General features: G+C 40.2%; 1 protein-coding gene across 3 annotated transcripts in view; it reads right to left on the bottom strand.

Annotated features, from left to right (window-relative positions):
* Positions 1 to 14,359, bottom strand: part of LOC123515660 (RING finger and CHY zinc finger domain-containing protein 1-like) — a 275,093-nt gene extending 260,734 nt beyond the window's left edge. For 2 of the 3 annotated variants that reach the window (XM_045274475.1, XM_045274476.1), the window contains exons 1-2: positions 14,037 to 14,359; positions 5,379 to 5,540 (exon numbers count right to left, since the gene is read on the bottom strand). In XM_045274475.1, coding sequence (XP_045130410.1) covers positions 5,379 to 5,540; positions 14,037 to 14,120 — 246 coding nt within the window. In that variant the 5' untranslated portion in view covers positions 14,121 to 14,359. The remainder of the gene's footprint in view (positions 1 to 5,378; positions 5,541 to 14,036) is intronic. The other variant, XM_045274477.1, reaches the window with a different exon arrangement.

Genomic DNA, 14,359 nt, shown 5'->3' with positions numbered 1-14,359 from the left:
GCCCATGGAGGCAACATTCAAGGATAATCCACTAACAGACTCAGAAGCAAAAGAAACCAGTCTGCCTGATTCCAGAGCAAGGCAAGCAGTCATGAAAATGCAAGTGGACTCTCTCATCTGAACCAGCACCCAACAAATCAGAGAGAAGGGAAGAAAGGAATACAGATCCAAGCCCTTCCACGGAAAGGCAAACGCATCCTCTTTCCAAGCTTCCGGATCTGGTAGCAGAGACACATACAGAGGTAACTAGTGATTTAAGGCAGTTACAAACAGATCTACCTGCGGCACACCCCACACCTGGAAGACCTACCTGCACACTACTAGAAGTATGATCCACTCTGAACCCATACACTCACGACTGAGGATATCCGCCACTACATTGCTCATCCCGACACAAAGCGGCTGGGGCGAAGAGGGACTGAGTTGTCCTCGCACCACCGGAGAATATCCCTAATCAGACCCAACAGAGACTCAGACCGAGTGCCACCCCCAAGTTCCATAAATAGGCCACCACTGTTAAATTATCTGACATGAGACACAATCATGCCCAACAATTCCTGCTGGAAGGACTGCAGAGCCTGGAAAACAGCCATAATCACCAGGTGGTTAATGTGAAACATCTGCTCCTGTGGAGACCACACCCCTGAGACAAGAGAGTCCAGCAGATGAGCACCCAAACTGTGAAAGGATGCATCAGAAAACAGAGAATGTTCCAGAGGACCTATCACAAAGGGAGCTTGCCTGAAAAGATGAACTGGATCCATCCACCAGGAGAGGTCCACAAGACACAGTTGTGAAGGAAGAATTCACCACCAGAGTGGGTCTAATGCTGGCTTCCAGTGTTTCTTCAGGCACCACTGAAGGCCTGGCTGCTCAGGACCAGCCTCTCCAGGGAAGCCAGATGACCCAGGAGTGACCTCCATAGGGACACCATAGGGGCTTTGTCCTCTAGAAAACTTTGCACTACTGACAGAAACTGGCTGACCATTTCTGGCGACACAAAACCAGAGCCCTCACTGAATCCTGCACCATGCCCAGGTACTGCTTCATTTGGCTGGGTACCAGATCTGATTTGGGGAGACTGATCTGAATACCCAACTGAGCACACAGCCATAAAACAGCCCAGATGGAGCCTATGCACCCCTGGAGAGTGGGCCCTGTGACCAACCAACTGTCCAGGTAACGGCACAGGGAGATACCGTGTCAATGAGCGCATGAAAACACTGGCAACATCACTTGGTAAAGACCTGCGGGGTGGTGGTGAGGACAAAACAAAGAACTTAGAACTGAAAAACCTTGCCTTGCCAAGAACCACAAGTACTTGCAAGAACGAGGGTGGATTGGAACTTGGAAATACAAGTCCTTCAGATCCAGCTGAGAGGTCAAACACAGGTCTCCTTGGGTATGAGGAACAGACGGGCAAGCTCTATAGCTTCTTTGACCAACATGTCCTGCACCACTAAGTCCAAGGTCACATGACAATCCAACCCCTCTGCATAACTCACAAACTTTATGGGTTTGGCAGACAAAGGAGGGGGGATGCAAAAAGAATAAAACATACCTAAAATGCAGTCTTCACTATCCATTCTTCTGCCCCAACCTCAATCCCCTCTCTCCAGTGCTACTGCAGGCATGTGCCCACAGGCACAGGTGAGCAAACTGCTTCCCTAGCGAGATTTACTGCAACCATAGGATACTCCATTGCGAGAACCCTTGGCCTGAAAGGACCTCTCCTTGGCAAAGGATCTGGTGGACAGGAACCGACGAAGAGGCACACCGTATAGTGTAGTGGTTAGCATGCTCGACTCACAATTGAGAGGGCCCGGGTTCGAGTCCCGGAAAGCGGCGAGGCAAATGAGCAAGTCTCTTAATGTGTAGCCCCTGTTCACCTAGTAGTAAATAGGTACGGGATGTAACTCGAGGGGTTACGACCTTATTTTCCCAGTGATTGGAGTGTGTGTTGCGGTCTCGGTCCTACCCAAAGATCGGTCTATGAGCTCTGAGCTCACTCCGTGATGGGGAAGACTGGCTGGGTGACCAGCAGGCAACCGTGGTGGTTAATTACTAAGAAATTACCCTCTCCTCATCTGAACCCAAAAAAAGAAGAGGCCAAAACCTGTACCACAGAAAAGAGTGCATGTTATTGAGAAGCCAAGTGCTCATTGTCCTGCATCCTGGCCACCACAGCTCAGTCAAATAGAATGTCAGTAGAGGGAGAAGAAAGGAGTTGGTGCTTCTCCCTGTCAGAAAAGGTATGAGGCAATGAATCCACTACAGCCTGCTTTTATAACATAGGGAGTCTACAACGTAGCTCCTCAGCAGGATGAAGAATGTCCCTGTTAGCCTTGGCCAGTGCTGATGAAAATTCCAAAACACTCTGCTAGAAGCAGCACCAGCCCATGTAGCCAAAACCTGATCTGTCCAAGATGCAATGTCAGTCATGGAGTCACACATTTTCTTCACTTGCACCAACAGACAAGAGGAGACAGAGACTGCTGGGATGCCGACCAGCCATAGACCACCCAACTCATCAACTGGAGGAGGAGCCAGCAAGGCACCCCTCAAGCAGATAAAAAGACCTAGCCTGGCCATACTAGTCCCCAGACAACTGAAAATTGGCTGAACAAGGCTTAGACTCCTTCAGGGACCTGCACTGGGCTTCTTCACAGACAACCTGAGCCATAAGCAACTGTGGGAGAGTAAATGAGGACTGGCAGGGCAAAACTGAGCCCTGTGCCCTTTCTACACCTGTAAGCTGGAACAAGAAAGAGTCTCAGGACAAGGCAGATAAAGATGGGTCCTCACTTGGCCTATGAGATGCAAAAATGGGGAAACGCCTTCTTGATTGGGAGGCACATCCTCCCCATGCATGGGAGCTGAAAGATCTTGGCCCACCCCACTGCCACCAGGCACAGGAGCTGGTTAGCCAGCCTCAACAAAGACTCCCTAATAAGAGGAAGGCTACCTGGCACAGACTCAGCAGAGTCCACATGGCCCAATCCACTGCAAGGCATGGGAGTCAAGGGGCACATGAGTCTAGTTGTCTGGCATGGGAGCCTTATGGCTGACACCAACACTCATATTTTGGGTAGGGAGAAGGCCACCAGACACATTAGCAGCATGGCTGTGGCCAAACTCCATCACCAAAGAAAATGCAATAGTCTCACCTACGCCTAATCCATGTGAGGGGATGATAAGCTGGCCACCAGGCATGGGAGCTGTATGGCAGATGCCAACCTCAACATCCTGGAAAGAAGTCTGACCGCCAGGCATGGAAGCTGTATAGCACTGTGCACTGCCTTACCTATCCCAGGAACCAGGGCATGGAAGCCACCTGTTGTTTTTGGGCCCATGGCAGATGCTGGTACCATCTTGACCTTGGGACCAGCGGCACCAGCTGGTCCAGCCCACCTGCTCGTTCCCAGCCGGGAATCATCTACCTGTGAAGTCGGAGTCTGGAAACCAAAGAAGGGAGAACCCTGGGAAGAGGAGAGAAAGAGGGAAAGCCAATCCAATGTCTCCTCCATGCATTTCTGCAGCTGCTGTGAAGAAGGGGACTTATGCTTACTGGAAGAAGAAGCCTTCCTTCTCTCAGTACAGTCTCTAATACTCTCCAAAAGACGTAGAAACTGGTCATGGGACAAGGACTTGCAGCAATCACAAGGGAAAGCAAGGTTACAAAACACCCCCCTACATGACAGACATTCCCCATGAGGGTCCACCATAAGTGACAGGAGGGAGCGAAAAGACTCCACACACATGGCATTATAACACACTTATGATCTCCCTGTAAAAGACAGACAAACCAAGGAGTAACAAAAAGCAAGTCCAACAGCTGCTGAAAAAAAAAAAAAAAAACTAGCCAGTGCAAGCACTGAGCCAAAGACAATGTGTAAGCCCTGTGACAGTAAAGAGGCAAATGAGGGAATTGGCCTGATGGATGGTACCTGGGAGTAGAAAACGGGCTGGGTGTCTTCTCAAAGAAAACAAGAAAGGGCACCTCAAGTATTTCTTTCGTTTCTATTCCTCAAGCTGTTAGACATGGTTTAAGTTTGCTATGAGAATGGGGATTTAAGCAATAATTAATAATTATGGGTAGTAGTATGTGTAATAACAAATGCCATTTTTCTACTTTCAATATAAGGTTTCTATACATAGATATCATTTTTTTGTTTTTTTTTCTGGAGGGCATACTTTCTAAAAACCATCATTAAACCCTTAAGAAGCCTCATACAAAATTTGGTGCTTTTATCCATCATGTAATGAAAATATCAATAAGCCACCTGACTATTTACTCTAACTGACTGTCTTCAGCCTCTTTCTCATCAATGTAATGTTGTATTTCTTGTTATTTTTTACTGTTTTTTCATGCCAACTGTTATTCTGATCTTGGTAACTCTGGATCCCATTTTACCAGTGTCACTGCACAAGACTTCCATCTTTCTCTCACCCTTTTCTGACCACCTCTCTAATGCAAGAGTTAACCAGTACTCCCAATCATTCATCCTTTTCTTTGGTAAACTCTAGAATTCTCTGCCTGCTTCTATATTTGCACTTCCTATGACTTGAACTATTTCAAGAGAAGGTTTCTAGACATTTATCCTGCATTTTTTACCAATGCTTTTGATTATGTATGAGGGCAGCACTTCAGTGAGTTTTTTATTGCAATTTTCATTACTCTTGGCCAGTGCCCCTTCTACATAAACAAAAAAATTAGTTTAAAAGAAGACTGCTATGGTGGAGAGGGGACAGGTGGGATGGATGGTAGGTGAGGGACAAGAGAAGGGTGCAAGGTTGTCTTTCAATGTTAACAAATTCATCTCTGCACATCTGAATCATCATACGTCTCCATACAGTCTAGAATCCTAGATGTATTAGTGGAAGGGTGAAGGAAGGTATGTATACTAAACTTTATAATTTCACATGTCTCAGGATGAAGCTTGCATCATCAGATTTTTGCATTAGTTTTTGCATAACAGATGCTCATATAGTTGAACCTCCATGTAAATAAAATAATCAAATAAATCAAAAATAAACAAAAATAAAAATCACACAGAAAAGTTGTCCACTATCAGAGATATTGCTTTATTGTCTTACTCAGCCCTACTGAGATGGAATCTGACTGGTTTCATTAGTGCTGAGTTCTAGAAGAAAAAAGAATTGTATAAACACAAATCTCACTTCAACTTTCACTGTGATAAGCAACAATTCACAGGAATAGAATAATGTGTAATCCTCTTTCAAGCATATAGGAGGAAAATGTTTTGCAATTTCTAGTCAACAGAGGTAGCTGTACAACAAGAAAAAATGTTTCAGAATGGTTAGTGACTGAGGAACAAAGTGCCAAATAGTAGTGAAAGGATCAATACAATACTCACATTCCCAAATATTATGCCACAACTTCCACAATTCTGTGACAATGGTTGTGTCTGCTCACAAACAAGACACTCCACTTCTGTAATATTTGGCCGGTCCAGAGGATGGTTCTCACTTTCATCATGGCAAAAGCGACAGATATAGTTTTGCTTGCAACAAGGGCTCTGAAAAACAGACATTTACTTAAAAAAAATTATCTAGTTCATTAAATAGGGAACTTAATCTAGAAAGAACAAGAAAAATAAGAGAATCTAGAAGAAATCATCAGGCTTACATATGGCATTTCCTGCATAAAACATTCAACCTATTTCCACAATACTTATACATAAATTTAACTAGTCTTATTACGTAAAGCTCCCCAATGACTCAGAATTAACAACTTGATTACTGAGTTCATTCCACTTATTTATCACTTTATTTAATAACCTATATTTTTTTCCTATTTATCTTTTTTTAATATCTAACTTTGTCAAGCTTCAGCAATATTTCTTGTCCTCTCCTGATTAACAATAAGAATTTCCCTCAAGTACTGTTTATTATATGTCATTATGATACAGAGGTGTCTTGGTATGTATCTGCTTTGGAATAAGTCCAACTCAGTATATGTTCTGTTTGGACACTAAAAAATTTGTTTTGTATACAATCTTTGTTTGGAATATGACTTATGTACTAGAACTTGTACTGTTGGAAATAAGGACTTTGTACTTTAGGAGGACAGTGCACTCAATGTTAAATTTCTGCTTCTTCCATGAAAGTGGTGCTTCCAGTGGCCAGAGTGAAATATCATTCTTACTTGCATTAGCTTACCACTACCCACACCATTTGAAAGCTAATTTTTAAAGCTTCACTGTTTAAGAGTTGACTGCAGAAAAAAACAAATTATGCATTTTGTTAAAGTCTGATGAAATTGTGTGCAATACTTAACAATAATCCCTTAGGTAATCAAAGTTGTAGATACCATACTGCCCCATCTAATCTCTCTACATGCCCCTCTAAGAAGAAAAATTCCACCACACCTACTCTAGTCTGTCATGCTACATTTTGTAGCAAAGCTACAAATGGTAATGTTAGCATGAACTCAATACTTTAATATAAAGTCTCTATGATATGAAACTAATATAATTTTTTATTCCTTCATGGACACAAACTACAGTGGCACCTTATGATAAAGGACACTTCAAAGTGAGAGGTTGTTTGTTACTACAGGTGGTTTGTCTGCAGAACACTTAACACCTCCTCCCTTTTCCCTTTTTCGGTAATTCATTTTCTTTTTAATAACGGAAAAAATTTTTGATAATTTAAACCATCTTATTCTATGCTCAATATTGAAATAAAAGAGTTTGTTATTACTTAAGAAGTGTACAGTAATAAAAATTTGTTTTACCAAGAATAGATGATTTAAGACATAGTTTCCCATTTGGTGTAATGGTTAATTCCCATTTGGTCCAATGGAATCCTTAACAAACATCTAATGATTTCTAGAAGGATCTTAATTGCTGAGGTGACAAAAGAAAGGGAGGAAGACAAGAGATCATCAAGATCAAAGTAGACAATCTCCACACCACTGCCAGCTCTAAAATAGATCACCGGCTTGCTTCTTTCTTTTTAACGCCACTCCATCTTCATACCCTCTGTCTCAGTCTTTCTTTCTCTCCCTCTGTTCCTATGTAAATTGGTGTTTCCAAAACTATTTTTTTTTATTTTTCTAACTTGTGTTCCACATCACTATTGAAGTATAAATCAAGGCATGTTCTCAATAGAAAAGCGTTTCCCCATCCTAAATGTGACATCTCAAGAGGTAAGTGCGACTCTGCCAATAACTTGCACCTTACATATGCAGTCTTGCTATAGACTATAATAATAATAACAATAATAATAATAATAATAATATGAGAGAGAGAGAGAGAGAGAGAGAGAGAGAGAGAGAGAGAGAGAGAGAGAGAGAGAGAGAGAGAGAGAGAGAGAGAGAGAGAGAGAGAGTTGTGGGTAAGTAGCATGTGGCTGGTGCTAATCCCTCCTTGACTTTCCTCTTTCCTTGAGTCTGGCACAAAGCTTTGAATTCAAAACTGCCCTCCTACAGATTCTATCCTTCTCTCTCTCTGCAACTTTATGTTAATTTTCCTTTTGCGACTGTTCTATTGCAGCTGTGGTAGATGGTCAATGTCCTTCTCCTAAATCTATTAACTGTGGTGTTCCTCAGGGTTCCGTCCTATCATCCACTCTCTTTCTATTATTCATTAATGGTCTTCTTAACCAAACTTCTTGCCCTATCTACTCCTATGCTGATGATACCACCCTACATCTTTCCACATCGTTTCAGGGACGACCAACCCTTCAGAAAGTCATCACATCACGAAGGGATGCCATAGAATGCCTGACTTCTGATCTTCCTAAGATTTCTGACTGGGGCAGAGAAAATCTAGTAGTTCTCAATACCTCAAAAACTCAATTCCTCCATCTATCAACTCAACATAACCTTCCAGACAACTATCCCCTCTTCTTCAATGACACTCAACTGTCTCCCTCTTCCACATTGAATATCCTTGGTCCTGGTCTGTCCTTTACTAATAATTTTAACTTGAAGCTTCACATCTCATCTCTTGCTAAAACAAGTTCTATGAAATTAAGTGCTCTGCAGCATCTCCACCAATTTTTCTCACCCCTCCTACTGCTAACTTTTTACAAGGGCCTTATCCGTCCTTGCATGGAGTATCCTTCACTGTTTGGTAGATTTCACTCACAAAGTTCTATTAGATAGGGTGGAATCAAAAGCTTTTCTTCTTATCAACTCCCCTCCTCTGTCTTCAGAGACAGATATTGCATCTCTTTCTATCTTTTATCACTATTTTCATACTAACTGCTCTACTGATCTTGCTAACTGCATGCCTCCCCTCCTACCGTGGCCTCGCTGCACAAGGCTTTCTTTTTCCTCTCATCCCTATTCTGTCCAACTCCATAATTCAAAAGTTAACTAGTATTCTCAGTCATTCATACCTATCTCTGGTAAACTCTCGAACTCCCTGCCTGCTTCTGTATTTCCATCTTCCTATGACTTGACTTCTTTTAAGGAGGTCTCATGACATTTGTCCCTGAATTCTGATAACTCACTAGACTTTTAAGAGGACTGGAAAACCAGTAGGCCTTTTTTTTCATTTTTTGTTGCCCTTGGTCAGTTGCCCTTCCTGTAAAAAAAAAAAAAAAAAACTACTGAATTGGTAGAAGGTAGAGGAGTGCTGATAGCAGTGTCTACTTCCACCCCTTCCTACTAGGGTGTTTCTAGTGGATGGTTTGAATCTACACAAGAATCTAATTTTGGTCATAAATTAATTTCTTCACCCCACCTTAATAAAAAATTTTGGATTATTGGGAAATTTGAACTATCAATGTTCATGTTCAGATTAACATGCTTTTACTGTAGTAAAAAGAGGCACATGGCCCTGCTGTTCTAGTTATAATAGAAGCTTGGTGATTTTAATATTGCTGCTAGAATCCTAACCTAATTAAATCAATAGGTATAACCTATCTAAACCTAACCTAGATAAATATTAAGACCGGCTGCACAGCTCTACTTCCTATTGTTTTCTGCCCCTAACCCCTTGTAGTAGGAATAGCTAAAATACAGCAATTTCATAGCTTATCACCAAAAATAAGGAAGGAGCTGCTGCTGCTTTTATGATGCGCACCATCTTTGATACTACAGAAAGATATATTCAGAAACCTGTAGTCAAAATCTCCAGAAATTTGTAGTCTGTACCTCTTTAGGGAGAGTGATTTTAACAAGCATTACCAAACCTAAACTAACCTACCCTAACATAACTTACTGGTTAATGTTTATTATCTGTCATTTGTCAGTAGTGCATGGCATAACTGTATATTGTAGTAGTATACCCACTGTACTTCAGATTTATGAAGTTTTTTTTTTTTCATGCGCTCAGCTATTATTGACTCAAATTGATAAGATTAGGTTGGCTTAGATTAAGTCTGTTTTGGTTTAGTTGGTCAGACATACCAAAAATAATTCAAATTTTGCATTTCATATATAAAGTCTAAGGAGACAAAGGGCCATGTTTGATGAAGGAAGGACCTCTTTGTAATTCTTTAACAGCTTACCTATTGCAGCATTGCCAACATATCAACACTTTGTTTAGATTAAGTTAAATTGGAGTCCCTAACTAAGTACAGACTACAGATTTCTGAAATTTCAACAAGGAAAACATGACAATCATATGAAAAAAGGATAAATCTTTACAATACAGCCACATCAGATACAAGCACAAAACTCATATATCATGTAGAAGGATCAGTGACCTTACCATAAATTTAGAGAAATTGCATGGCAAACATATAGTATGTTAGTAATAGCACTCGGGAGTGTAATGAAAATTCTAGATTTTTGAAGTCCAGTGGTGTCACTTTTTTTTTTTTTTTTTTTTCTCTTTTTGGTTAGGTTACTGTTCAAGCATGGTGGCTGGCGGGGGCACAGCTCCCCCTGGCTAGGATAGGATAGTTTAGAACATGGAATATATTGTGGATGTATTCTAACTAATTACCAAACAAAAGAGAACCACAACTCCTCTTGGTAAAAGTCAAGAATAGGACCTCCTTTCTAATCATTAAAACAAGCATGCAAGATGATATAGTACTTACAATACAACATGTCTGTGATGTTTTTAATGTGGGGACGGCTTTTGTAAGGCTACAGTACTCATAATTAAATGAATATTCCAATGCTTGTAGAATCCAAGTCAACAATGATTTGTTTGGTTGTTACAGTTTCGTACAATAAACTCTAGATGATTAATTTTGTTCTTACTATTTACAATATTTCCAGTACGTACACTACCTGCCACAAATGAATAATAACGCTGCAATAGGTCTGGGAATGTGCGATGTTCAGCGAGTTTTCTCTAAGTCCAGCAAGCTGCGGCGAGCCACGCTCCAGCCAGTGATTTCTAATATGGCAGCAGACAGGTGTATGGATTGTGACCTTGGGTAATTTGCATTTGTTTTGAAATATAGTTGAAAACCAAAGGATCTTGTGGACTTCTGAGTTCGTCACAAACTTATTATATTCTACACGAACTTTATGCTATTTCATATAACTATTTTTTGTGTGTTACCTCACAGGAACGGAAACTATCTGGTATCAGTGTTGTACTTCACATGTTAAACCTACGATACGTTAGGCCACCAGGGCCCATCTAGGTTATCCTGTATCAGTCACACAGCGACCTCATCATCAGTACTTTAAGATACACTTACAAGTACACAATACATTATATACTAATTCTAAATATTTGGGCCATTAACAGGGCTAAGTCCTGCAGCGAAATCCTCTACAATTTGTGGTCCCCATACATGGGGATCATGTCTTGTTTAACTATAGTAAATTTCTTATAAAAACTATCATGCAGTGCTATACATAATTATAAATCTAATAAATTTAAGTGCTTATCTAATCTGTTTTTAAACATTGTCAAACTAGTGCTATTTACAACCGTCTCTGGCAATGCATTCCAGAAGTCTACCACCCTATGACTAAAGAAATATTTTCTTATATCTAACCTGTAGCCTTGCTTTCTAATCTTCCTGCCATGATTTCTAGTCCTATTTCCCTCCTCTAAGGTAAAGAAAGATCTCACGTCTATGTAATTTGTATCTGAGAACATTTTAAATAACTCTATCATATCCCCTCTTATACATCCCCTCTCAAATGAAAACATGTTTAATTTCTTTAATCTATCTCTATACTTCAGGCGCTTTAATGCTGGTATCATCCTAGTTGCTCTTCTCTGAACTGCTTCTAACATGTTGATATCCTGCCTATAGTGGGGTGACCAGGCCTGTATGCAATACTCTAAATGGGGCCTAACATAAGAATTATATAAGCTACGCACCACTTCCTTACTTTTATAACTAACATTTCTATTTATAAAACCCAGGATCCTATTTGCCCTATTTCTTGCTTCTAAATATTGCTTTGAAAATTTCATAGTCCTATCTATCACTACTTCTAAATCCTTTCCTTCCTCTACTGCCTCTAGCCAACATCCCTCCATCTCATAGCTACAGTTTGTGTTGTCTTTACCTAAATGCATAACCTGACACTTTTTAGAATTAAACTCCATCTGCCACCTGTCTGCCCATGCTATCAGCCTGTCCAGGTCTCGTCAGGTCAGGTTAGGTTAGGGTTAGGTTAGGGTTAGGTTAGGTTGGGTTGGGTTGGGTTGGGTTGGGTTTAGGTTAGGTTATGTTATGTTTAGGTTAGGTAAGGTTAGTAAATTTTCCTAATTTTTCGTTAAAAACGGCTGTTTTTGTCAATAGGTTTTTTTTCGGGTCGCCATATTTCGCCTCTTTAAGCTCCCCCCCCCTAAAACCCCTGATTCCCCACAGTCATAACATAAATAATAGGATAACAAAGGGCCACCAGGGCCCATCTAGGTTATCCTGTATCAGTCGCACAGCAACCTCGTCATCAGTACTACATACACTTACAAGTACACAATACATTATATACTAATTCTAAATATTTGGGCCATTAACAGGGCTAAGTCCTGCAGCGAAATCCTCTACAATTTGTGGTCCCCATACATGGGGATCATGTCTTGTTTAACTATAGTAAATTTCTTATAAAAACTATCATGCAGTGCTATACATATTTATAAATCTAATAAATTTAAGTGCTTATCTAATCTGTTTTTAAACATTGTCAAACTAGTGCTATTTACAACCGTCTCTGGAAATGCATTCCAAAAGTCTACCACCCTATGACTAAAGAAATATTTTCTTATATCTAACCTGCAGCCTTGCTTTCTATTTCTAATCTTCCTGCCATGATTTCTAGTCCTATTTCCCTCCTCTAAGATAAAGAAAGATCTCACATCTATGTAGTTTGTATCTGAGAACATTTTAAATAACTCTATCATATCCCCTCTTATACATCCCTTCTCAAATGAAAACATGTTTAATTCCTTTAATCTATCTCTATACTCCAGGTGCTTTAATGCTGGTATCATCCTAGTTGCTCATCTCTGAACTGCTTCTAACATGTTGATATCCAGGCCTGTATGCAATACTCTAAATGTGGCCTAACATAGGAATTATACAAGCTACGCACCACTTCCTTACTTTCATAACTAACATTTCTATTTATAAAACCCAGGATCCTATTTGCCCTATTTCTTGCTTCTAAACATTGCTTTGAAAATTTCATAGTCCTATCTATCACTACTCCTAAATCAGTGGTTCTTAACCTTTATCAGTGCCCGTACCCCTTGATATCTCAGAAAAATTTCTCGTACCCCCTCCAATATAAACACTACATAAACATATGAAAAGGGTTAGTGATAAAAACCTTGCTGAGAAATTATTAGATTTTTTAATTACTGAACAAAGGCATTTTTTTTTTTTTATTTCAAATGAAGTGTCAATTAGTAGGATTCAATGAATGCATGTTATAACAGTAATTATGAGTAATACTACATAATACACCAACACATTAATACTAACTTAAAAAATTGAGACAATTATAGTAAGAGGAAAATTAGGAAAATATGTTTTGCTTTGTCATGGTAAATATACGGTACCATTGCACTGGCTACCATGTCTCGTATCCCTAGGTTTAAGGTTTTGTACCCCTTGGGGGTACAGGTACCCCAGGTTAAGAACCACTGTCCTAAATCCTTTCCTTCCTCTACTGCCTCTAGCCAACATCCCTCCATCTCATAGCTAAAGTTTGTGTTGTCTTTACCTAAATGCATAACCTGACACTTTTTAGAATTAAACTCCATCTGCCACCTGTCTGCCCATGCTATCAGCCTGTCCAGGTCTCGTCAGGTTAGGTTAGGTTAGGTTAGGTTAGGTTAGGTTGGGTTGGGTTGGGTTGGGTTGGGTTGGGTTGGGTTGGGTTGGATTGGGTTGGGTTTAGGTTAGGTTTAGGTTAGGTTAGGTTAGGTTAGTAAATTTTCCTAATTTTTCGTTAAAAACGGCTGTTTTTGTCCATAGGTTTTTTTTCGGGTCGCCATATTTCGCCTCTTTAAGCTCCTTCCCCTAAAACCCCTGATTCCCCACAGTCCCCCAAGCTTGCTTGGAACAGGTGGGGGAGGGGTGGGATGGAGAAAAAGGAGGAAGTCCTATTCTTGCCTTTTACCCTCTTCTTGATATTTACTAACTTTTCCCTTGTCTTTTAGTGGTTTAACATATTTCTGGATGAGATGAGGATAAATATTGCTTGATATTCTGCAATTTTAATTCCACCTGAAATATAAATATCGGTAAATGGCTACTTAGAAAATTATATGAATGCTTAACATAATATTATTAAGTGTATGCCAAACTTTATTTATTGTGTATGCATGCCAGGATTACTTAAGTGTATGGCTACTGGAATACATTATGTATGTGGTTATTTATGTATTTAGATACATTGTGTGCATGGCTGCCAAGACAGATTGTTTATAGCTGTAAGCCTTCCTGAATGTCTGGCTATACCATATGTGTATGGTTGTTTGGATGATGTTTGTGTCGTTCCTTGGATAACATGTGGGATGGGAGCATCACAACACCAGCTGCATTAAACCATCTACTGGCTAGTGGCTACATACCATGGGCTCACTAAACAAATACCTACGCAAAAAATACCGTGCTTGATTGATACTTACGACTAGTTTACATTTTCGTCGATAATGTTCACATCCAAGCGTAAAATTCGAGGAAATTGTTCTGTGTGCGTCTTGCAAGGCCATGATGAAATATGAGTTATAACCTATGTTCGGATTAGCAACAATGACATTGACTTTAGCTAAGCTTCACCATGACCTTCAGGTGTGCCATACTTGTTTTCTCTGACGTGTCCTGTGTGTTTAATTTACTGTGTTACCTAGTTGAGTTTTACGGGAAAAGAGCTATGCTCGATTCTGTCTCCATACCTACAGTCATCTAGTTTAGCCTTAAAGTCATGAATATTTATTGTTTGAACGTTTCA

The sequence above is a fragment of the Portunus trituberculatus genome, chromosome 39 (genome assembly GCF_017591435.1).
Source record: "Portunus trituberculatus isolate SZX2019 chromosome 39, ASM1759143v1, whole genome shotgun sequence".
In the NCBI taxonomy this organism is placed as follows: domain Eukaryota; kingdom Metazoa; phylum Arthropoda; class Malacostraca; order Decapoda; family Portunidae; genus Portunus; species Portunus trituberculatus.
The sequence above is the reverse complement of the archived record's forward strand: the minus strand, read 5'-3'. Positions and strand labels throughout refer to the sequence as shown.